This window comes from Theropithecus gelada, chromosome 15 (assembly GCF_003255815.1).
Source record: "Theropithecus gelada isolate Dixy chromosome 15, Tgel_1.0, whole genome shotgun sequence".
NCBI classification, from domain to species: domain Eukaryota; kingdom Metazoa; phylum Chordata; class Mammalia; order Primates; family Cercopithecidae; genus Theropithecus; species Theropithecus gelada.
In genome coordinates, this window is record NC_037683.1 from 6,567,715 (window position 1) to 6,590,811 (window position 23,097).

At 55.1% G+C, this 23,097-nt stretch overlaps 1 protein-coding gene across 1 annotated transcript in view; it reads right to left on the reverse strand.

Moving 5' to 3' along the window:
* The window catches only part of NTNG2 (netrin G2), an 81,554-nt gene that overhangs the window by 2,203 nt on the left and 56,254 nt on the right, over nucleotides 1-23,097 (reverse strand). The window contains exons 4-7 of the mRNA XM_025359797.1: nucleotides 14,356-14,528; nucleotides 10,874-10,897; nucleotides 1,955-2,122; nucleotides 210-344 (exon numbers count right to left, since the gene is read on the reverse strand). Of these exons, the coding sequence (XP_025215582.1) occupies nucleotides 210-344; nucleotides 1,955-2,122; nucleotides 10,874-10,897; nucleotides 14,356-14,528 (500 nt within the window). The remainder of the gene's footprint in view (nucleotides 1-209; nucleotides 345-1,954; nucleotides 2,123-10,873; nucleotides 10,898-14,355; nucleotides 14,529-23,097) is intronic.

The window sequence follows — 23,097 nt, forward strand, 5'->3', positions numbered from 1 at the left end:
CCCGCCCACCTCCCCTGCCCCGTCTCGTGAGGCACCGCCCACCTCCCCGCCCCGTCCCGTGAGGCCCCGCCCACTTCCCCGGCCCTGTCCTGTCTTGCTAGGCCCCGTCCACCGCCCCGGCCCGGTCTTACTAGGCCCCGTCCACTGCCTCGGTCCTGCCCCGCCACCTTTCCACAGGCTCCGCCCACGGGGGAACGGCGCGCACTCACGGTAGCAGCCCTGGCGCCAGTAGTGCGTGGGGAGGCAGTCGTCGCACTTGGGGCCCGCCGCGCCCTCGCGGCACTCGCAGAAGCCGGTCTCGTTGCACCGGTCGTGCACGGAGCCTATCTGGTTGCAGTTACACTCTGGACGGACACGGGCACGTGGTCAGGGCTACCTGTGGGCGCCGTCTGCTCGGACCCCCACTCTCCCGGCCTCGCAGCCGGGTCTCCGCACTCCCCAGGGGATGCTCCCCACACTGGGTCTACGTGAGCCTGCGGCTGGACGGCGGGTGGGACTGCCCGGGGTGTCCAGACCTGGAGGGAAGACTCCGGCTTCCTTCCCTGGGATCAAAAATCTCCCAGCCCCGCCTTCCCCGCCCTGGCTCTGGCGTGACCCGGGTTAGCCCCTTCCCCTTTCTGGGCAACTAGAGGGGTCGCTGACCCTTCCCATCTCCAAAGAGCTATGACTCCGACAGATGGCAGAAGCTCAGCGGAGGCCACTGAGCATGTCTGGGGCTGCTGTGCTGTGGGGGTGGCCCTCCTCCACAGCTCCTTTCCAGGGGAGTGGAGGAACAGCCTATTCCTGCTCCCGGGGGGGCCCAGTTGGTTTCCTTGGGGCTCTGCTTTGTGGGAGGGGGCGAATATCCTCCACCCTGAGAAACCTTGCAGCTCAGTGATGGCTCTGGGGGTGGAGGCAGGGAGAGCCAGGGAGAGGAGGACGGTGCCAGGGTGGGGGCGCCTCTAATTGGATCCAAAGGCCCTGCCCTGTTCCTGCAGCTGGCCCCCTGTGACGTCAGCGGCTTTGATCACTTAGAGTTGATGGAATTATCTGACGGCTGCCGCCATAATTCAAACCGACAGCTCCAGCTTTGCAGGAGCCCCTCCTCTGCGCAGCCAGAGCCGCCTGCTGGGTGGGGGATGGGCGATGGTGTCCCAAGGGGCCTGGCTGGGCAGGGTTGGGGGACAGCCCCTGGGGCTGAGACCTGGCCTCTACTGACGACGGGGGCAACTATTCCAGGCTGGTGCGTTTTGGTTGGCAGTCATGGCTTTGGTCTTTGCCCAGGCCCAAGGCCCTGATGAACTTCCTTCTCTACCCCAAAGCCAGTCCTTGAGTAGAACTTGGAAGAAAGCAGACCGGGTGCCCACCGGGGGTGAAGAGCAGCTTTATATCTGGACCTCGGCTGGTAAAGCGTTTGAAGAAAAGCTTCAGCCACAAAAAAAGAGCTGAAAACTAATCTGATCTGCCTCCCGATTTGATGAATGAGGAAGCCGAGGCCCAGGGAGGGGAAGGCACCCGCCCAAATGTATGCAGCAAGGCCATCTTTTGGCCCCCAACTGGCCCCCAAGGAGGAGGGATAGGCTGTTCCTCCACCCTTCTGGAAAGGAGCTATGGAGGGGGACTGTCCCCCCCACCCCCCACCGACACCAGCCCCAGACAGATGCTCAGTGGCCTCTGCCACTGAGTGCCTGCCACCTGCTAGAGTCACAGCTCTTTGGAACCAGGAAGGGTCAGTGTCCCCTCCAGTTGCCCAGAGAGGGAAAGGCCACTGGTAAGTTTTGCAACTCCAGTGCCTGCCGGAGAACCGCAAGGGGAGGTTACTAATAGAGTAGCTTCTGGAGCTTTCTGTCCTTAGAGATGGAGTGGGCCCTGGAGTTAGAATTCCCACAGCCTCCCCAGGTGATTCTGATGCGGGGGGCCCCAGAGGGGGCACGCATTCCAGCAAGTTCCCTGTGCCGTGTCCGCGCCCTCTCACCAATGCAGACGTTCTCATCATCCAGCTCTGCCGAGCCGTTGCGGTAGTAGCCCAGCCGGCAGTGCTGGCAGTGCTGACCTCGCGTGTTGTGTTTGCAGCTGACGCAGGTCACCACATTCAGGAAGTCAATGTAGCTGCAGCGGTTGGAGTGACCGTAGCATTCGCAGTCTGGGGCGGCCAAGTAAGAAAAATATCAATGATCAGTGATAATTCAGGGAAACTGAGGCACAGGGCAAGGAAGGACTCACCCCAGGTCATGCAGGGAGGAAGCATCTTTGGAAAAGATGGTGCCCTAGGCCTCCAACCCTTCTGTCGGATTCAGGAAGAGACAGGCCTCCCTGCTTTGAGCCCGGAGGAGAACCTGAGTAGGCTGAGCCCAGGGATTCCCACCTGGCCCTGTGGGCAGGGAACCAGGGAGGGCCAGTGGGCAGCACCTGCTAATGCCTGGCTGGGCACCAGGGCCAAGTGCTCACTGAAGGATGCCCGCGTGCTGGAGTGATTAGAAAGTGATTCATGCAAGGAGGGCGGGGTCATGCCACCTGGCTGTGCACTGGGGGAGGGCGGCGTCTGGGTTCACCGCGCTCCCTGTGTGTCCTCGGATGGATGAATGCATGGATGGACGCTGGACAAGATGCAATGGGCCAGGAGCTCCTGCCCATGCTGCTTTGGAAGATGGTTGGGAGGAAAATGCCCACCTGCTGGACCCTTTCTTATTAGCCTGAGCTTTCTGCAAGTTTGGTTGTTTTGCAGGATGCTAAGAGTGAGTGCCACTTTAAAGCAGGTGCCCCAGGAACCTGTTTGCCTCCCCCTGGCCCTGGCCCGGCTTGTGACTCGCTGCTCCTGGAAACACATGGTTTCATACCAAGGACCACCACCACCATGTCCTGCCACCTCCTGCACCTCACTCCTATGTGGTTCTCAGGTTGACCCCTGCCTAATCAGCTCCACTCCGAGGTCCAGACAAGCATGGGGCAAGGCTCTCAGGGACTGGAGGTGAACCCCACAATGTCAGTGGAGGATTTGGTAAGGAAGGTCACCATCCCTAAGAATGGGGGGCATCCCTTGATGTTCCTACGAAGGGACACAGTATTCACCCGCCCACACACCCTCCAGCAAGAAAGCCAATGTGGCTGCCCCTGAACCAGGAAGGACACCGGCCACCCTCTTGAAACACCATCTGTGTATCTCTAGAGGACCCAGCTTCCTTTTTGTGATGGGATAAGGAGGGACTGACCCAGTGGTCAAGGGCATGGGAGACCCTGGAGAAACAGCCTGTGCCCATGAGAGATGGTGGGCATTCCCACCTGTGGGCCACCTGGATTTGCCCCCTTCACTTTGTCCCTCCAGAGACAATGAGGTGAGGCATCCTCTAAGTGTCCCAAAGAGCAGCATCAGTGACCCGTGTGTCCCAGATTCTGCTTCAGCCAAGATGAGCCCCTGGACCACACCTCCCAGGGGAGCCAGGACAGGCTATTTCTGGCATCTGCTCTGCCCGCTGTGTGGCCTGCCCACTGTGCCCAAGTTGGCTTCTGACTCACACCTGCTCCCAGCTCCCTTGGGGAGGGAGGCCTGTAGGGAAGAGAGACTCAGTTTAACCTTGGCCCAGCTACTCTGGGAGGGTTTTCTGAGCCAGGCATTTGTCCTCTGTCCTGCACCGTCTTGTCCTGCACCGTCTTTTTCCAGTGGCGGTTGGGGAACAGGTGGCGGGGAGGGCTGATGGGGCCCCAGGCCCATCCTCTTACCTTGGAATTCTTCAATAGGCATCACTTGAGGAGATTTGGGCTTGAGCTGGAAAAGTCTGTAGCCCTTGGCAGGGGCAGGGGCAGCAGCAGGGGTGCCCACAGCTTGGAGAGATGAGAAACAGGTTCTTTCGTCTGCCATGGTCCCGCTGCCCAGGGAAGAGCCCAGCAAAGGCTTCCAAGCGGCCCTGGGCCAGCTCTAGGGCAGGCAGCCTTGTCACCTGCTCAGAAGTAAGGGAGGGAGAGGCCCCTCTGGCCTCAAATCACACAGCCCCTCTCCTCGAAGAGCCCAGGGAGATGGGGCCCCTTCCTGAAGGAAACACAGCACATCCCGAGCTCGCAAATCAGCCCTGCCCTTGGTCCCCTCTCTGAGACCATGGACACATCTGGCTGGATTACTCCCCCAAATGATTTCTGTAACCCCTGACACCCCCCGCGCCCTGCTAAGGCCTTCTTGGAAGCCGAACGGCTTTTAGATGGATTGATAGCGTGTTGCACACCTGTCTCTTGCTCTCCCCACCTCCTCTTCAAACTTCCGGGAGCATCAAACCCAGAGACTAAACCTGGCATTTAAGGACTTTGGCATCTCCCTTCCTTTCTGAAACAATCTTCCTGCTCCAGCCAAAGTGAGTCCTTCGTTCTCCCTGGAGTCCCACTCGCAAGTGCTGTCAAGCCAGGAACAGCGACGCCCTGCCCAGCATCCCACCGGGGCCGCAGCGCCCTATCTGTGCGTGAGCAGGCCACTGTCCCGGAAGCGTCACTGCCTTGGCTTCCCCATGGGGGTCTGTGGCGGCCTGGTGGGCCCAGGGCAGGGAAGTGATGGCTCCCGTCAGCTTTGTCTTGATCACCAGAGAGGACACCAGACCCAGGTCCTCCGGGTTTCTAGGAACCAACCATCCGACCCTCTCTAAATATGCTTCCAGCGCCAGAGCTTCCTGCCAGTAGAGGGCGCTCAAAGCTCGGCTCGCTGCTCAGAGCTGGGGCTGGAGGGAATTTGAACACGTGAGCTGGAGGAACAGCTCACCGGTTCCCTAGACCTCAGGCCCTAATTCCCAGCCCAGGCTTGGTGAACTGGGGCCAGGGACCATTTCCCTTCTGGAGAGTCAGGCAGGCCTGCGCGTTTCCTTGGCGTGTCTGTCTACGGCTACAGATGAGCCCGTGCGTCTCCTCCCATGTAACAGGAGGATGTCAGTGTCTTCCAGGATCCCGTCCTCCCACCTTTAACCCACACATTTTCCACTTTGTCAGGCTCCCTGCCATCCCACTGCCAAGCCTTTGCCCTGGCTGGTCCTGCGGCCTGGAATATGCCACCTTCTTCCTTCACCCGCCACAGTCCACCCTCTGAGGTCTCATGGCCCCCGCTCCTGCAGGGAGCCCCTTCTGACTCTCTCTGTGATCCAGCAACTGCCCTGGTGTCCTGTGAGCAAGAGGGAGCTGGAAAGGGGGGTTCCTGTCATGGGAGGCAGGACCTACACTCGACTCCGAAGCCCTCGGAGGGAGTGCTGGTGGAAGAGCTTGGCGTGGCGGTGCCACATGGAACCTCTCTAAGCAGGTGAAGTTTGGGGGCAGAGCTGGTAGACATGCTCTACCAGGCCGCTCCCTCACCACCATGCCCTAGAGCTTCCCAGGCACCGACATTCTACACCCGTGCCCTCAGTTGGTTGCTGCGCCACCACCCCCCCGCCGACCCCAGGTCCCCACCACACACCCCTGCTACTTCCACTACAGGGGGAGGGGCCTATGAGTCTAAGAGGGCGCTTCCCCGGGGTCTCAGGCCCATCACAGGCCTTGCCCCCATACCTTCTGCACGGGCGGCCACCTGGGACCACCTGCTTGAGAGAGGGGCAGCCGTAGATGGCCTGGTCCACTCTTGTGGGGAAGAAGAGAAGAAACCAAGTTATGTGAGGGGGTGGTGCTGAGGGAAGCTGGGCACTTACTGAGGCACCACAGCCCCACACCCCACAGGCCCCTTAAAGCAGCAGCACTATCAGGAGAGGCTCTGTCTACACTGGCCAAAGGAACTGGGTCCAAATCTACTTCAGAGGCAGCATCTACACTATTGCAGTGTGTGGGCGGCACATACAGACTTCAAGCCAGATAGATGGGAGGTGGCCTCATGCCTGAGAATCTGCATATGCTTCAGCGACACCCTCCTACACTCCCTGTGTGATCCCCGTTCTGACTGAAGGACAGAGCTAGACCAGGTCCCGTCTCTGGGCCCAGACCTCTCTGAGCTGATGTCTCTAATGGCTGCAAAGTGGGGCACGTGTCCCGGCCAAGATCTTAGATGTGTCCGGAAGCGTTCTGGAAGGCCTCCTTCCTGTCCAGCCCCAATCCAGGGACCGGAGCCTCCCCCAGCATCTGACTTGCTTCCCTGATCACCGCCCTTCTACCTTCCTGACCCCTGGCCTGGGCCCATTTTCACCAGGGACCCCAGCATGAATCAGCCCCCAAATGCCACAGTGCTCAGCCCCTAGACTAACAGGACCCCCAGCCAGGAAGGCAGGCAGGGCTGGCAAAGAACTGTCCTGTGCCCAAATTTCCAAGGACAAACCCAGGGGGACAGGGGAGGGCTGCTGTTTTCTCCTTCTTGAAGGGATTATACACAAGGGTGGCTGCGGGGAAAGAAAAGGAAAAGCTACCAGCTAACAAGGGCGGAAGACTTCCCAGCTGGGAGCGGAGAGCTCTGGACATCAATTGACTTTAATACGATGTTCAGTGACGATGAGGCCGCCAGGCCCAAATTGGCAAGGGCTTAATTAGAGCCACGAGAAAGCCAACCCTGAAGGCATTTGCTTCGGAGTCTGTCTCCCTCCACCCTCCGTGGCCCAGCCCAGGAGAGGATTAGTGTCTCCAGCAGCGTTTTCCACCCCCAGCGCTGTCCTCCAGACAGCTTGACATTGGCAGGCGGCGGGAGAAACATCTGGCCTAGGAGTTCAGAGGCCCAGCTGGACTCTGGTCAAAGAGCCCAAAGCACCTGTTGAGAGGTGTCCGGGGATATTCAGGATCTTTCAGGGACCAGGGTTTTGGGGAGGGAGAGAGTCCTAGCTGGGCTGCCCAGGGACACAACTCAGGTGTGCAGGAAGCAAGTTCTCGCCAAGGCCTGTGTGCTGTGCCAAGGCCCCATGGAAGCCTGGTCTGCTCCTTTGGAACTGGGAAGCCCTGCAAGCCAGACCTTAAAGATAGCACTACCTGGCCGGGCACAGTGGCTTACGCCTGGAATCCCAGCACTTTGGGAGGCTGAGGCGGGTGGATCAGTTGAGGTCAGGAGTTCGATACCAGCCTGACCAGCATGGTGAAACCCCGTCTCTACTAAAAAGACAACAATTAGCTGAACCCGGTGACGGGTGCCTATAATCCCAGTTACTTGGGAGGCTGAGGCAGGAGAATTGCTTGAACCCAGGAGGCGGAGGTTGTGGTGAGCTGAGGTCGCACCATTGCACTCCAGCCTCGGTGACAAGAGCGAAGCTCCATCTCAAAATAAATAAATAAAGAAAGAAAGAAAGAAAGAAAGAAAGAAAGATAGCATAGCCCCTGGAGGCCTCAGGGTAACAGCTTTGGGTGGCTGAGTTGGCGCACCCTGAGTTCAAATCCTGCCTGTGCCTCTCCATAATCCCAGGACATCGGGCAGCTGCCTCTTTTTTTTTTCTTCTGAAACAGTTTGATTCAGGTATAATTTACATATCATAAAATCCAGCTGCGTCTTCCTAAGCCTCGATTCCCCTCACCTGTGGGACTAGGAAAATAACAGCCTCCATCTCACAGAGCTGTGACCCCAGAATATAATGATACGATGATAGGAGCACAGCCTTTAGCCTGGGAGAACTCACCCTCAGCAACTGCAATGATCGTTTTTATTAATAGGGGCTCTGGACAGGGGCTTCGGTTGCTGAAAAGGAGGGAGAAGCCCCTAGATGTGGGCTGTGGGGGCCACTGACTGTCACATTGGAGGCACCTCCTCCCCTAATGTCCTGCTTCTTGACATAGGGCTGAGGGTGCAGAGCAACACTGTCTTGCTGAGAGGGAGGGTGTGCCTTCTGCTCCCCGAGGGGATCCTGGGGATCCTTGCCTCCCCCACATGTACCACTCTGGCCTCTGACTTTTCCTCTTTAATTCCCAACTTTGCACAATCTGTCCAGCCTCCCACGGCTGCCCTGGCACCAAGTCAGAAGCAGCTCCGCAAATGGATTCAAGGTTCCTCTGTGTGTGCGTGTGTGTGTTTGTGTACGTGTGTGTGCATGCATGTGTGTACGCGTGTGTGCATGCATGTGTGTGTACGTGTGTGCATGGATGTGTGTTTGTGTACGTGTGTGTGCATGCGTGTGTGTGTACGTGTGTGCATGCATGTGTGTTTGTGTACGTGTGTGCATGCGTGTTTGTGTACATATGTGTGCATGCATGTGTGTACGTGTGTGTGCATGCATGTGTGCACGTGTGTGTGCATGCGTGTTTGTGTACGTGTGTGTGCCTGCGTGTTTGTGTACGTGTGTGTGCCTGCGTGTGTGTGTGTACGTGTGTGTGCATGCATGTGTGTGTACGTGTGTGTGCATGTGTGTGTGCGTGTGTACACTTGCACATGTGATATGGAGAGTATCTGGCCTCCCAGCCAGACCACTGTTTGGAGGCAGGCACAGCACCCACCACCACTGTTTTTGCTTCTGTCTGCCCACCACAGGCTCAGTAGCCAAGCACAGCTCCCCTGTGGCTGGGCCAACCTATGTCTGAAGTCCAGAATTCTCAGAGTGACCCACGTCCTCCACCCCAAGGAGGATTCCTGGGCCAGGAGGCTTCCCTGAAATCCTCCAATCTTTTGGCTACCCCTGCCTCCTGTAAATGCCTCGTGCAGAAAGGGAAGGATGTAGAGAGAAGTGGGATGTGCTGCCCCCAGGGGAGCCGCTCTGGATGGCCTAGGAAGGAGGAGGTCTTTCTCTCAGCATTTGCCCCCGCCTGGGGAGCCTGAGTGCCCACGCAGCAACAGGCCAAGGCAGGAGCTGACGGAGGGGACTCTGCCCTTCAGAAATGCCACCCCTCCAGGGGAAAGGAGCAGTGGGGCAGGTCCTCTTGGATCAGAGAGAGGGAGGGCCAGGGCACTACCCAAGGGGTCAGGAGTCCCCACCAGGTCCTCCCTGCAGGGAGGTGGGGGACAGGATATGGCAGGTTATTGGAGCACTCCTCCCCGGCTGGGACCAGGAAGAATTCCCCTTGGTCATTGTCTTCCTGGAGCCCTCTGGGAAGGAAAAATCCTTTCAGACCCCTGGCACCTGCGGTGCGCAGAGTCCAGGGACACTCCCAAGGTGAGTCCAGGTGAGAGCAGAGGCCCACCCCAGCACCCCCAGCCTTGAATGTATGCGAATCCCTCCTTCGGAGGGGAGTGAGAATCAGGTTTCCATGCTTGTCTGTGGCAGACCCCTGAGGGGGCAGGACGTCTGGCCCTGGCCTGGCCTTGCGCTACACACGCAGTCCCCACATTCCCAGCAGCCAAACCCAACTCCAGAGGCTCCCTCTGGCCTGCTGATCAGAGACGTTTGCTTTCTGGGCTAACCCTGCTCCATCCATCCCACGGTGCACTGCTGAGGGGTTAAGGACAGAGAGGCCCTGGGGGCCAGGTGGGGGCAGGGTGTGGGCGGGACTCCAGCAACCGTGGAGGCAGAAGCACCACTGGGAGACAAGGCCGGTCTTTGGCTGCTTGTCAGGATGGCCTTGCTGCCCCCAGCACCTTTCCTCCCAGTTCCTGCAGCTGTCTGGCCCCACTGGTCTGGGAGACCTTCTAAGCAATGGCTTGAAGGGCAGGAGGAAGACGATTTTGGAAGCTGAACTGACCATTGAATCCCCTGGTTGGGCTCAGGAACAGGTTGACCCAGGTGACCTGGAAGCCCCTTTGGCCTGTGGCCTCCCAGCTCTAGGGTTGCAGCGTCTCTATTCTAAGAGCCAAGCCCCTGCTCTCCCGCACAGGGCTGCCGACCCTCCCACCCCAAGAGAGGCGGGGACGCAGGCTAGAAGCAGGAGAGGGTGGGATGGCAGGGGTCACTGTACCCTGGCACCCACCTGTGGGCTGTGGGGTGCTGGGAGCCGTGGGGGCCCAGGCAGTGGACGTGGAGGGGACAGGAGTAGTGGGAGCCCCTGTCATGGCTGTGGTGGCCGCAGTGGCCACAGGGCCTTTGGGGTCGGGGTCTTTCTGGGACCTGCTGATGCCTGGTGAGAGATGGGAAAAGCAAGAGAGGGTGGGGGGGTTGCTGGGGTGGGGACACCACAGAGAAGTAACTTACGACGGCTGTGCAGGCCCGCGTCCCTGGCGCCCATTGGCTTCCCAGCCAGGGGCCCTCTGGGTCTGAGAGGGACAATGTGGGTGGGATGTGGGGCCCCACGGAGCCCTGGTGGAGGCTGACAGTGCACCCCAGAAGCATTTCTGAGATTTGGGGTCTGCTCCCGGCTGGCTCTTTGACATTGGCCAGTCCTTTCCTGCTGCCTCTCGGAGCAGATGGCGACCTCCCAGGGGGAGGGGTTTGCAAGGCTGAAATGAGAGACTGTGCCTGGCGCCCTGTGAGTGTTTGGGGACAGTCTCGATGACATTCACTGATAACCTGCGGGCACCATGTCGCCCTCACCCTCCTGGGGAACTCTCAGGACCCCCACCTCCTGCGGATGCCCCTCCTTGGTCCGACTCCCCTGGGACCTGAGCTGACCTGGACGAGCAGAGCCCTGGGCCAAGCTGGCTGCAGAGGCTGCTCAGAGGGAGGCTGCCCCCACGGTCAGGCTGGGGGGTGGATTCTACCCCTGGTGGGGGAAGGTCACCCCACTCTTGCCTGGCAGGAGAGACTCCTCTCCCAGATCCAGGTGAGAGAAGAGGCCCGGGCGGCAGGAGGAGCAGGGAGCCCACCCGGGGCCAAGGGACCTGCAAAAGGTCCGGTCCCGTTTTCCAAAGCAGCACTGATGGAGCTCCTGGGAGAGCCTGAGACTTGCTGGACAGCAGGCCACGGCAAAATGACACATGACACATGGCATATGATGTGGAGGGGAGAGGGGGAGGGGGGAGAGGTGGAGAAGCAGATGGGGTGTAATTAGAGGACGGAGTGAATAGGCCCAAGTCCCAGAGGGGACACCGAAGCCCCTTTTTTCTCTCCTGCTTTTTCCAGGACATGCAAAGAGGGGCCCTGGCCGCCCTCCCTGGGCGTGTACTTACTGCCAAAGGAACCTGCAGCGGCACCTGCGGGAGAGAGAGGGGCGTGAGCTGGCTGCCCCAGGGGAAGGGGTCTGGCTGTCGCCTCCCTGCAGAGGGGCCAGCAGGGCAGGGGAGGGCCTGGAGGTGCTCCTCCCTCAAGAGCACCTGCTGCACCACACAGCTGCTAGCAATGATGACCTGCAGGGTGTGGGGACCAGGGTGGATTATCCAGTTCCATCCTCACTGCAGCCCTGGGAGGGAGGAACCACTACTGGCCCATTTTGCAGATGGAGACACTGAATCTCAGAGCGGTGACTTGCCCTTGGGGACATGCTGACAGGTGCCAAACGCTCCACTGGGAGCTTCATACACACTCCTATTTTAGATTTTTGGGCCCTCCAGTGCAGGACAAGGACATTGGATGGAGTGTTCCTGTCTAAGAAGTGCAGTGTGGCTGGAAAACTCGCTGAGAAACCATGGGAGCGGCCGTCACAGGTGGTGTGCGTCCCACGTGCCAGGCACGGTGTCAGCATCCCCTACATGAACCGTGCCGTCCTCATAAGAACCCCACGAGGGAGTTTCCTTACGGTCCTGATTCTACAGCTGAGGACACGTGGCTGGGGGAGAAATATAGCTGGGAGTGGGTGAGGCCTGACTCGAATCTGGGTGTCTCTGTGTGTCCAGGGGATGGGGGAGGCCTATGATCCTGGTGTGACCAGGGGCCTCGAAATCCTGGAGTGAGATTCATCCCAGTTGCAAAAGGAAGGAGCTGGTGCCACAGCTTTCTCCACAGTGTTCCCAAGAAAGGACGCTGTGGGATCAGCAGTGGGACGTGTGGCTCATGGACTTCTCCTGGGCCTGGGAGGATGAGCCTATCCCCACCCACTCCTTCTTCCACCTGCGTGTCTGGGCAGGCATCTGCTAGACCCTGAGGACACCTCGGGGTGCAGCCACAGTAAGCACCACCAGGACTGGGTGGTGACCAAGTGAGGCTCCGTGGGGACAGGCGGGACATCAGGCAGGGCACAGGGAGGTCCTGGGGCCTCTAAGTTGGGCCCTGGAGGGTGATGATGGGCTGGCCAGGTGGGGGCAGAGGGGTAAGGAGGTGGGAAGACATTGGGAGTGAGGGCTGCTGCAGGGCTGAGGGTGGCATTGGGAGAGACCTGGGGGGATGGAGGGAAGTTGGAAGAACGTGGGGGAGGAGGGTCTCCAGTCAAGGTGACCCCCAGACTTGCAGCTTGGCCCCGTGTGTGTCGGTGCCACTTACTGAGGAGGGGTCACGGCAGGGGCAGGGTGAGGGCAAAATTAGCCTCTGTGTCTCCTTGGGCTGTTTCCTGTTGGTGCCCCAGAGAAGGCAGGAGACCCAGGTGCTGAGGACAGCAGCACCTGCAAATATCAGAAGAAACCCCTCCTTCCTGGGGCTTGGGGGCCTCAAAGGCAATTCCCAGGGACTCCCAGGGAAGCAGGAGGTGGGGCAGGCTCCAGGAGTTTCCCCTAAATAAGAAAGCCCCAGCTGCGCAGTCCCTACAGGCCTGTCTGTCCATCGCTGGCTAGACCGGTGGTGGTGAGTGGTGGTGAGGGTGGGGACAGTGGATCCTCCTAGGTGTGACCTGCAGTTAAGTGTCTCAGGTGGCCAGAGACGGGCAGAGGGAGGCCTTGCAGAACCTCCAGATGCAGGAGGCAAGTGGAAGAAGAAAAAAGTCAGAAATGGCCAGACATGGTGGCTCATGCCTGTAATCCCAGCACTTTGGGAGACTAAGACAGGAGGGTTACTAGAGCTCAGGATCTCGAGACCAGCCTGGGCAACATGGCAAAACCTTTTCCCTACAAAAAACACAAAAATTATCCAGGCCTGGTGGCATGCACCTGTGGTCCCAGCTACTTGGGAGACTGAAGTGGAGGATCGCTTAAGCCCAGGAGGTTAAGGTTACAGTGAGCCATGATTGCGCCACTGCACTCCAGCCTGGGCGACAGAGTGAGAAACCTATCTCTAAGACAAAAAAAAAAAAAAAAAAAAAAGGAGGGCATGATGATGGAGAGAACAGAGGCAGAGAGGAGGGAAGGGAGAGAGGCCCTCAGGATAGACAAAGGGAAGCAAATTTGTGAGTCAGGGAGAGAGTGACGGCCACTAAAGAGAGACCTCAGGAAAGGGTTTGGACCACAAAGGATGGGGACGGCAAGCTGGGAGGAGGCAGTGGCTGGAGTGGGCTGTCAGCCCCCGGAGCGCTCTTTGTGCCTTTGAAGACCCGAGAGTGCTGTTTGGTGCCTGCCAAGTCACCCCTTCAAAGGCCTGTCTCACCGCCTGCTGCAGCACACGCGTGACATGCCTGTCATGGCCTCTGCACATGGCTCTCAGCTTTGATCAGCCTAAAGTCACATAAATCTTCCACCCGTCGAGGGAGGATGTCCAGATGGGGTGCAGGAGCCCACTGCCCAGGCCTAGTGTGGGCATCAGATCCAGTAGCTGCCCTAAGCCCTGGCATTGGCACGCAACTCACTGTGAAACCTGGGAGGGCCCCAAGTTTCGCTGGGCCTCAGTCTGCTCATCTGGACAATGGACCATAATAAGGACTGCGCCCTGTGGGGCTGTGTGAGGTGGAAGCGAGATACACAAAGTGCCCAGGAGGGCCTTGGGCACCAACCACGCACTTGAGAACGGCCAGCATCTGTAAAGTGGCAACGGTGGGGGTCAGGGAGAGCCCACCCCAGGGGCAGTCTGTGGCCTTCTCCACTTGCAGCCCAGGGGCTTCCTGAGTGGGGGTCCTCTGAAGGGGGACTATGATGCAGATGCGAGTGGGCAGACCCTGAGGATGGCTCCCTGGCATGGCTGGGCGAGGACAGGAGAGGGGTGGGCAGAGAGCACGTGCGGGGGACTCTGGTGCAGGCCATAGAGGACACATCTGTAAAATGGGATGACAAGCTCAGCTCCCAGGGGTTGCTCTGAGGATGGAGGAAGTGCTGAACACGCAGCACTTGGCTTTTGTGGCTTGCCCCAAACACCCCAGAGATGCTCATGATCAGGGATGACGCTACTGATCCCCTCACCTGAAGTGGGGGTCCCACCTCATCACTCCCTGCCATCCCACGGGGGCCTCCTGCCAGCCGTCAGGGTTAAGAAGGGGAAGGGCTACAGAAATGCTGCTCATCTCGGGTTTCCCTGCGGACCAGGGCTGGAAGGGCAGCTTAGCGTTCGGCAGGATGCAGGTATGCTAGAGGGACCTGTTACAAGACCTGGTGCTTGGGAGCTGTAGAACAAAGTGTGTGTGTGTGGGGCATGCATGCATGTGTGTGTCTGTGCATGCACGTGTTTGTGTATTTATATGTATGCCCATGCCTGTGCATGCATGCTCGTATGTTTCTGCGTGCACATGTGCATGCAGGTGCACACATATGTGCCTGTGTGCAGGTATGTGTGCGTGTGTGTATGATCCACAGCTCCTGGGATGGATGGGTGGGGAAGACTACAGCCATGCAGGCTTGTGGCCCCGGGGAGTGGCACGTACAGGCATTGGGAGAGCCGTGGGGCAGTGGCAGGTAGGAGCCGGCCCGCCAGGACCGGGTGCGGAAATTCTTCTTGCACTTGCCGCAGTCGGGGCCGGTGGTGTTGTGCTCGCACTCGCACTGCAGGCTGCCCTCGCGCATGGAGCACAGGTTGGCGTGCAGGTTGCACTTGCACCTGGGGAGACACCGAGAGGGCAGAGATGTCAGAGAGCTTGTGGGCAGCCTGGCCTGGCCTCTGGGGAAAGGAAAGCCTCCCAGGAGGGGCCCAGGAAGAAACCCTGGAGGCCACCATCCCAACCTTTAGGCCAGAAACTCCTTGATTCCCCTTCCCGCGGAGAGATCAACGCGGCGTTCCGAAGGCCACCGCTGCACTCACTGCGCGGCTCTCCTCTCTGCTCCGATGCTGGTTTCAAGGATTCCTCACATCTCAGTCGGGGAGAGTGATGGTACTCCCTTGTCCCTGATGCTAGATTCTTAGTGATGCAGCTTCTGATCACCTAGCTTTTGACTGAGGTGGGTTGATGGGTGGCAGAGGCTGCTGCCAGCCCCTGGTGGAGACAGGGACCTGGCCACGGGCTGCACCTCACTGTGTAGAAAGGCACCTGGCTTCGGGCTGGACCTCTGCTGTCAGCTTGTGGTCCACGGCCACACCCTTGAGGGTGACAGAACCCCCAACTCCCACACCCCCATCAGTTCATTCACACATGTATTATTCATCCATTCATTCAAATATTTATAGGCGACTCATTATTCTGAAAACTGGTAAATAAAGGGAAAGAATCAAGCATTTATCCTGCCTGTCCTACATAAACTGTACCTCGGGGTAACCGAAAGTTGATGAGGGGAAGCTTCTTTTTTGTAGAAGCATTTCACAGGAGAATTTGCAGTCCCTGATGAATGAATGGCTCCAGGCACTGAGCCGCACCAGCCCAGAATTTCCCACTGAGAGGCCAGCAGACAGTGAGCGTCTCTAGAAGAACACACCCTCACCCGAAGCCAAAGCAATTGAACCTGAATCAGATCAAGCCTCTAGACCGAGCTGTGAGCACGTAAGAAAGACAGAGGACACAGCACCACCCTGAACGACACCAGGGGACGCCATCCGCAAGATCTGGACTGGAGGAATCTCCGGCAGTAATCATCCACTTTTTCCAAGGGACGAGTTGACTGGAGAAAAAATTGATATGGAAAAAGGATGGACCTAGAGCAGGAGAAACCTCAAAAGAATACCGATTAATGGCAGACGTGAAGCTCCTCTGGCCCTTGGTTCAAACATCCTGTAAAATCAAACACGCAAACAAATGGAACGTATATATATGAGATAACTGGAAATTTGGACATTGCCTATATTAGATGATATTAAATTGATGTTTACTAGGTGTGATGATAATATCGTGGTTATGTTTTTTAAAGTCCTTATCTTTTAGAGAACCACACAGGCCAGGCATGGTGGTGCGTACCTATAATCCCAGCACTTTAGGAGGCTGAGGCAGGAGGATAGATTGAGCCCAGGAATTTGAGGCCAGCCTGTGTAACATAGTGAGATCCTGTTTCTACAAAAAATAAAAAAATTAGCCAGTGTGGTGGCGCATGCCTGCAGTCCTAGCTACTCAAGAGGCTAGGGCGGGTGTATCCCTTGAGCCCATGAGTTCGAGGCTTCAGTGAGCCATGTTTGCATCACTGCACTCCAGCCTGGGAGACAGAGCAAGACTCTGACTCCAGAAAAAAAAAAAGAAAAAAAAAAAGGGCCGGGCGTGGTGGCTTACACCTGTAATCCCAGCACTTTGGGAGGCCAAGGCAGGCAGATCACCTGAGGTCAGGAGTTTGAGACCAGTCTGTCCAACATGGTGAAACCCCATCTCACTAAAAATACAAAATTAACCAAGTGTAGTGGTGCATCCAGTAATCCCAGCTACTTGGGAGGCTGAGGCAGGAGAATCGCTTGAACCCAGGAGACAGAGGTTGCAGTGAGCCATTGCACCACTGCACTCCAGCCTGGGAGACAGAGTGAGACTCCATCTCAAAAAAAAAAAAAAAAAAAAGAAAAGAAAAAAAAAAAAGAGAGAGCGAGAGAGCTACACATAGAAATATTTACAGACGAAACTATCTGATGGGCAGAGGTACAGATGAAACAGGAAGGTTCACTAGTTGATAACTGCAGTCGAGAGGTACACAGAGGTTTGTCATAGCAGATTCTGTCTTCTTTTGTGTTGGAAATTCTCCATAACAGAAAGTGAAAGAGAGAGAGTGCGTGCTCTATATTCTGAGATGGGAAGATTTCCAAGATATATTGTCAATATTTGGAAAAAGCAAATTGCAGAACAATGGGTTTAGTAGAATCCTATTTTTATTAAAAGATGCAAAGAAAAATATTTATCAGGCCCCTGTTATGTGGCAGGGGCTCTGAGCTGGGAACAGTGAGTATAATGTCAACAAAGCAGATGGCTCCCTGCCCTAATGGTGCTTTGGGTCTAGCTGGGAGACCATGAACAAAATCAGTGATTGGAGGGAGGGACAGGGAGGGAGGATAAATAGGTGGCAGACAGGGATTTTTTGGGTGGTGAAACCATTGTTTATGATGCCACAATGGTAGATACCTGGCATTACGCATATGGCAAAACCCACAGAACTGTCCAACACGGAGTGAGTCCTGCTGTGAACAACAGGGTCTAGTGAATGCTACTGTATCCGTGTTAGCTCATCATTGTAACACATATACTCCACAATAGGGGAAACTGTGCAGGGGTGGTGGGGAAATGGGAACTTTCTGTACTATCTGCTCAATTTTCTGTAAACTTAAAACTGCTCTAAAAATAAAGTCTATTAATTATAAAAGTAAGAATCACACACCTCTTCAAGTGTTCATTTCAACCGTTAAAAGAGCCCATGTGTTGTGCAAAGAAGGCACTAAGGGAGTCCAGGATTTTCAGGAAGAACAGTTTTAAACTAAGACCTGAAGGAGGATTAAGAGTTGCTGGGCCAGAAGGGGAGAACCTTCTAGAAAGAGGCAAGAGCATGAGGAAAGCCCTGGGGTTGAAAGGAGTTCCACCCGGGAGGTCTGCAATGAGGCTGGGGGGTGGAGGAGGCCAGACCAGGAGACAGAGGTGGGATTTTACTCTGCAAGCCTTTGACAGGTTAAGTGTGTCCTGCTCTGGGCCGTATTTTATATTGCTGTGGCCGCTTCATGGAGACTGGTTTGTCTGGGAGACAAAAGCCTGGGCAGGGAGAGACCAGTGAGACCCTGTGAATAGACGCCTGGACCAGGGCAGGGCACCTGGTCCCACCCGTCGTGCCTGGGGTGTGGGGCATCTTTTTGTTTTTTGAGACAGAGTCTCACTCTGTCACCCAGGCTGGAGTGCCACAGCACAATCTTGGCTCAGTGCAACTTCCGTTTCCCCCTGACTGGCGCTCGTCCATTCAGAGATTGTCTTGAGGATGTGTAACTGGCATTTTCTTCTCTCTTCATGCTCCCCTTCCACTGCGCTGGGTGAGGTTTTTTGTTTTCTCACCTCACAGTCCCCAAATCCTCCTGGACACCACAGGCTGTGAATCTCCCTCCTCGCGTCCAGCCTCCCTCATATATCAGTCCCGCCAGGCGCTTCATCTGAGCCCTCCTCCCTTGGCTCTGCCCCGCCTCTGTCCCCATCTGACTGGGAATGAAGGGTCCTCTGGGGGGCGCCTTCCAGAGCAAGGATCTGGGTGGGGAAACAGTGGCCCCTGCATCCACCAGCCCTGGGGCTCCCAGGTAACCCCCATCTGCCAGTTTTGGTCACCAGGGCTGCCTTCTTCCTTAGGGGCGTCTCTCTGTCCTCAAATTATCCTGCAGAATAGTTAGGGAAATTATGGTACATCCAGGCGATGGAATCCTTCTGTTTTCTGAGACAGGGTCTCACTCTGTCACCCAGGTTGGAGTGCCGTGGCACAGTCTTGGCTTGCTACAACTTCTGCCTCTTGGGCTCAAGCGATCCTCCCTCCTCAGCCTCCCGAGTAGCTGGGGCCACAGTCTCGTGCCACCATGCCCGGCTAATTTTATTTCTACTTTTTGTGGAGATGGGGCTCCCTGTGTTGCCCAGGCTGGTCTCAAACTCCTGGGTTCAAGCAATCTGCCCACCTCAGCCTCCCAAAGTGCTGGGATTACAGGTGTGAGCCACCGTGCCTGGCCTAAAGTCCATGTCTTAGAAATGTTATTTAGAAGCATGAGGTCAGGCGAGGGTGGAGAAGGTGGTGGGTTTCTGAGCTCACGCATTTCCTCCCAGGAGAAGGAGAGAATCCTGCAGCCCCTGGACGGGCCGTGGGAGAGGGGGTACTCAGGAACCCACCGCTTTAGGTTACACGTGTCCACTGTGCTGCGATGCTCAGTTCCTAGGACGAAGGACGTCTCTGGAATTCTCTGGAACAGAATTCCAAGGCAGAGCAAGAGCCCTGGCCAGCAGTGCTAGCCACCGCTGAAGTCTGTGTTATTTTAACTACATCTTCCCCTGAGAGCCTGGACACTAACCCTGCTGAGGTTTTACTGCAACACCAAGCTGAAATAAATAGAGCATTAAAAAGCCTCTTCACTCTTTGCCTGGCATTCCCGTCTCTCCATTGCCACACGCGTGCTGCAGGACTGCTATGTGCTTAGCTCTGGTAAAGGCACAGAGGAGGACAGCAGGCACCTATTGGTACGGGCACCCTTCTTTCTGGAGACGCCAGATCCCAGAGATGGTCCTTGGCACAGACAGTCCCCATGCTTAAACCTTTTTGGTCAAGCATATGATGCCCTCCAAATCCCCTGACACCTGCTTCTTGATCCCACCTCACTCCACTGAGGGTCATAGTACGTCTCAGCAGATTAAAGGCTCTGACAAGACCTGCAGGGAAGAAACCTGTCTGACTTTGTCTAACAAGAGTTTGTCTGCAAAATCTGACCTGGGGAGGTTTTAATTCCCCTCTTCTGAATTCCTATCTAACACCCCCCTGAGCTGGCCGGAGAGGAGCACTGCAGCTGTATGGAACCGGGGATGTGCTCAGCACTGCTGGCCTGAAGAAGGGATATTTTTAGATATCAGCTACAGAAAGAGAAGATTGCCATCAACTTTGGGTGATCACATTGACCTTGGCTTAGTAAAGATGCATGGAAGACCGGCTGATTCCAAGAAGCATATTGTAACGGTGATAATAGGGAGCCACTGGATGTCGGAGTTGGACAGGCTGGGTGGTGCAGGTGGGGAGTCGCCCAAGGTCACACAGTTGGTTTCTCCTGACCCAAATCCAGACGTCCCTCCCCAGCTGGCTCTGCCCAGGCTCCATCCTGGCCAGCCCCTCCTATCAGTCCTGTCTTCCTCGGGAACAGGAGAAGATGTCCTGGCCTCTTCAACTCCACGGCTGAGCCCCAGAACAAGCACAGTGCTGCTTCTTCCAAAGGAGAGGACTGCCCTGCCTGGCAGGGCTGCAGGGAGGAGCTGGCACAGTGTGGGGAAAGGCTGGCAAGGCTGGCACAGACATGGTACCTGGTCAATGCGGGTGCTTCTGGTGTCCCTGACTTTTGCAGGTCATTGTGGGTGGCACTGCCTCTGTGTCTGTGTGTGGACATGGTGTTTGTATATGACCTCTTGGCCTCTCTGACTCTCTCAGTGCACCTTTCTCCATGTCTCTGTCTTCTCCTGTCTCTTTGCCTCTCTCTCCACGTCTCTGTCCAGCAGATGTTCTCATCTTGCTTTCCTCTGGGCCTTTGCACATGCTGTTCCCTCTGCCTGGAATGTACTACAGGCTCCGCCCCTTCTCCTAGAGCTAATACTTAGAGGTGGTGAGAGATTCTAGGCCAAATGCCGCTTCTTTGGGAAGGCCTTTCACGATCCCTACCTCCAATCACCCCCTGCTACACTCTCCCCCTCCATAAAACTCACAATCAGCATTGGCTCCCAAAGTGGGGTGTACCAGAAGACTGGGGGAGATGGGCGCACAGACTGTAAAACAGCTTCACAGGCTAGTATCTGTTTTTGAATACGCAGTACGTTTTTTTAAATGTCAAACTCATAAGACCTGGGATCTCAAAAATACTACCTAAGTGAGGCCAAATTTTTAAAGTATATTAATTTAAAGAAATTATTAGATAAATAAATAAATAAATAATATGGGAAACCCACATAAAAAGAACGAAGTTGGATCCTTCATACCACATACAAAAATTAACTCAAAATGGATCAAAGACCTGCAAACTAGAAAACTCTTAGATGGAAATGTAGGAGCCAGGCATGGTGGCTCACGCCTGTAATCTCAGCACTTTGGGAGGCTGAGGCAGGCAGATCACCTGAGGTCAGGAGTTGAAGTTGGTCAACATAGCGAAACCCCGTCTCTACTAAAAACACAAAAGTTAGCCAGGTGTGGTGGTGGGTGCCTGTAATCCCAGCTACTTGGGAGGTCTTGAGGCATGAGAATCACTTGAACCCAGGAGGCAGAGGTTGCAGTGAGCTGAGATGGCAGGTGTGAGCCACCGCGCCTGGCCTAAAGTTCATGTTTTAGAAACGTTATTTAGACCCATGAGGTCAGGCCAGGGTGACCTGGCCTCTGGCCTGAGCACAGAGCGAGACTCTGTGTCTCAAAAAAAAAGAAGAAGAAAAAAAAAAAAAAGGAAACATAGCGTCAAATGTTCATGACCTTGAATTAAGTAATGGTTTCTTAGACAGGATGCCAAAAGCAAAAGCAACAGAAGAAAAAAACAGATAAATTAGACTTCATCAAAACTAAATATCGTTGTACCTCAGAGGACACTGTCAGGAAAGTGAAAAGACAACCCACAGAATGGGAGAAAAATTTGCAAGTCATGACATAGCTAAAAAGGAATTTATATCTAGAACATCTAATGAACACTTAAAACTCAATAATAAAATGACAAATAATCCAGTTTTTAAAATGAGGAAAGGATCTGCACAGACATTTCTCCGAAGAAGGCATACAAATGTCCAAGAAGCAGACGAAAAGATGCTCAACATCACAGCCATCAGGGAAACGCACATCAAAGCCATAATGAGATACCACTTCACACTCGCCAGGATAGGCAGAGTCAAAGAGACAGATAATCACCTGCTGGTGACGATGCAGAGAAATCAGAACCCTCATACGCTGCTGGTGGGAATGTAAAATTGTGCAGCTGCTTTGGAAAGTGGTCTGGAAGTTCTGCAAAAGGTGAACTGAGAGTTACCCAGCAATTCTACCGAGGTATATAACCAAGAGAAAGGGACACAAAATGTGTACACGAATGTTGGTAGCAGCATTGCTAATAACAGTCAAAAGGGGGGAACAACCCAATGTCCATCAATAGAAAAAAAAATGTGGTGTAAACAGGCAATGGAATACTATACAGCCATAAAAAAAAATGAAATACTGATCCACACTATGACACGGATGAACCTTGAAAACATTACGCCAAATGAAAGCAGTCAGTGATGAAAGACTACGTATTGTATAATCTTTTTTTCTTTTCTTTCTTTCTTTCTTTCTTTCTTTCTTTCTTTCTTTCTTTCTTTCTTTCTTTCTTTCTTTCTTTCTTTTTCTTTCTTTCCTTCTTCCTTCCTTCCTTCCTTCATTTTTTCCTTTCTTTCTTTCTCTCTTTCTTTCTTTCTTTTTCTTTTTTTTTTTTTTAGATGCAGTCTTGCTCTGTCACCCAGGCTGGAGGGCAGTGGCATGATCTTGGCTCACTGCAACCTCCGCCTCCTGGGTTCAAGTGATTCTCTTCCCTCAGCCTCCTGAGCAGCTGGGATTACAGGCGCCCACCACCACACCTGGCTAATTTTTGTGTTTTTAGTAGAGACGGGGTTTTGCCATGTTGGCCAGGCTAGTCTTGAACTCCTGACCTCAAGTGATCCTCCAGGTAGGGCCTCCCAAAGTGCTGGGATTATAGGCGTGAAGCATTGTGCCCAGCCATATTGTATAATTTCATTTACACAAAATGTCTAGGATAGGTAGATGGCTTTTTTTTGTGTTTTTTTTTTTTTTTTTTTTTTTTTGAGACAGCGTCTTGCTCTGTCCCCCAGGCTGAGTGCAGTGTCACGATCACAGCTCACCGTAACCTCTGCCTCCCAGGTTCAAGTGATTCTCCTGGCTCAGCCTCCCAAGTAGCTGGGATTACAGGCATATGCCACCACGCCCGGCCACAGTGTCTTTTTAGGGTGATGGAAATGTTCTAAAATCTCCTGTGGTGATGGTTGCACAACTCTGTGAATAACCTAAAAGCGACTGAATTGTACGCTTTAAATGTGTGGACTGTACGTGTGAATCAAAGCTGTGAGTGAATGAATGAATGGGGTGTGTGGAAACAGTGAAGGGCTTACCTGCATGCTGACAGCTTACAGGCTTTTCTTGCAGTATCTCTCCTAAAAATCTTCAGAGATTTGTTTTCCTATTTGTATAAACCTATCACATTGTGACCAGGCATGGTGGCTCATGCCTGTAATCTCAGCACTTTGGGAGGCTGAGGTGGGTGGATCACCTGAGGTCAGGAGTTCAAGACCAGCCTGACCAACACGGTGAAATCCCGTCTACTAAAACTATAAAAATTAGCCAGGTGTGGTGGCAGGCACCTGTAATCCCAGCTACTCGGAAGGCTGAGGCAGGAGAATCGCTTGAACCCAAGAGGTGGAGGTTGCAGTGAGCCGAGATCGCACCATTGCACTCCAGCCTGGGGGACAAGAGCAACACTTGGTCTCAAAAAACAAACAAACAAACAAAAAACCCTATCACATTGTGCCTCAAAGGAAGGCTCC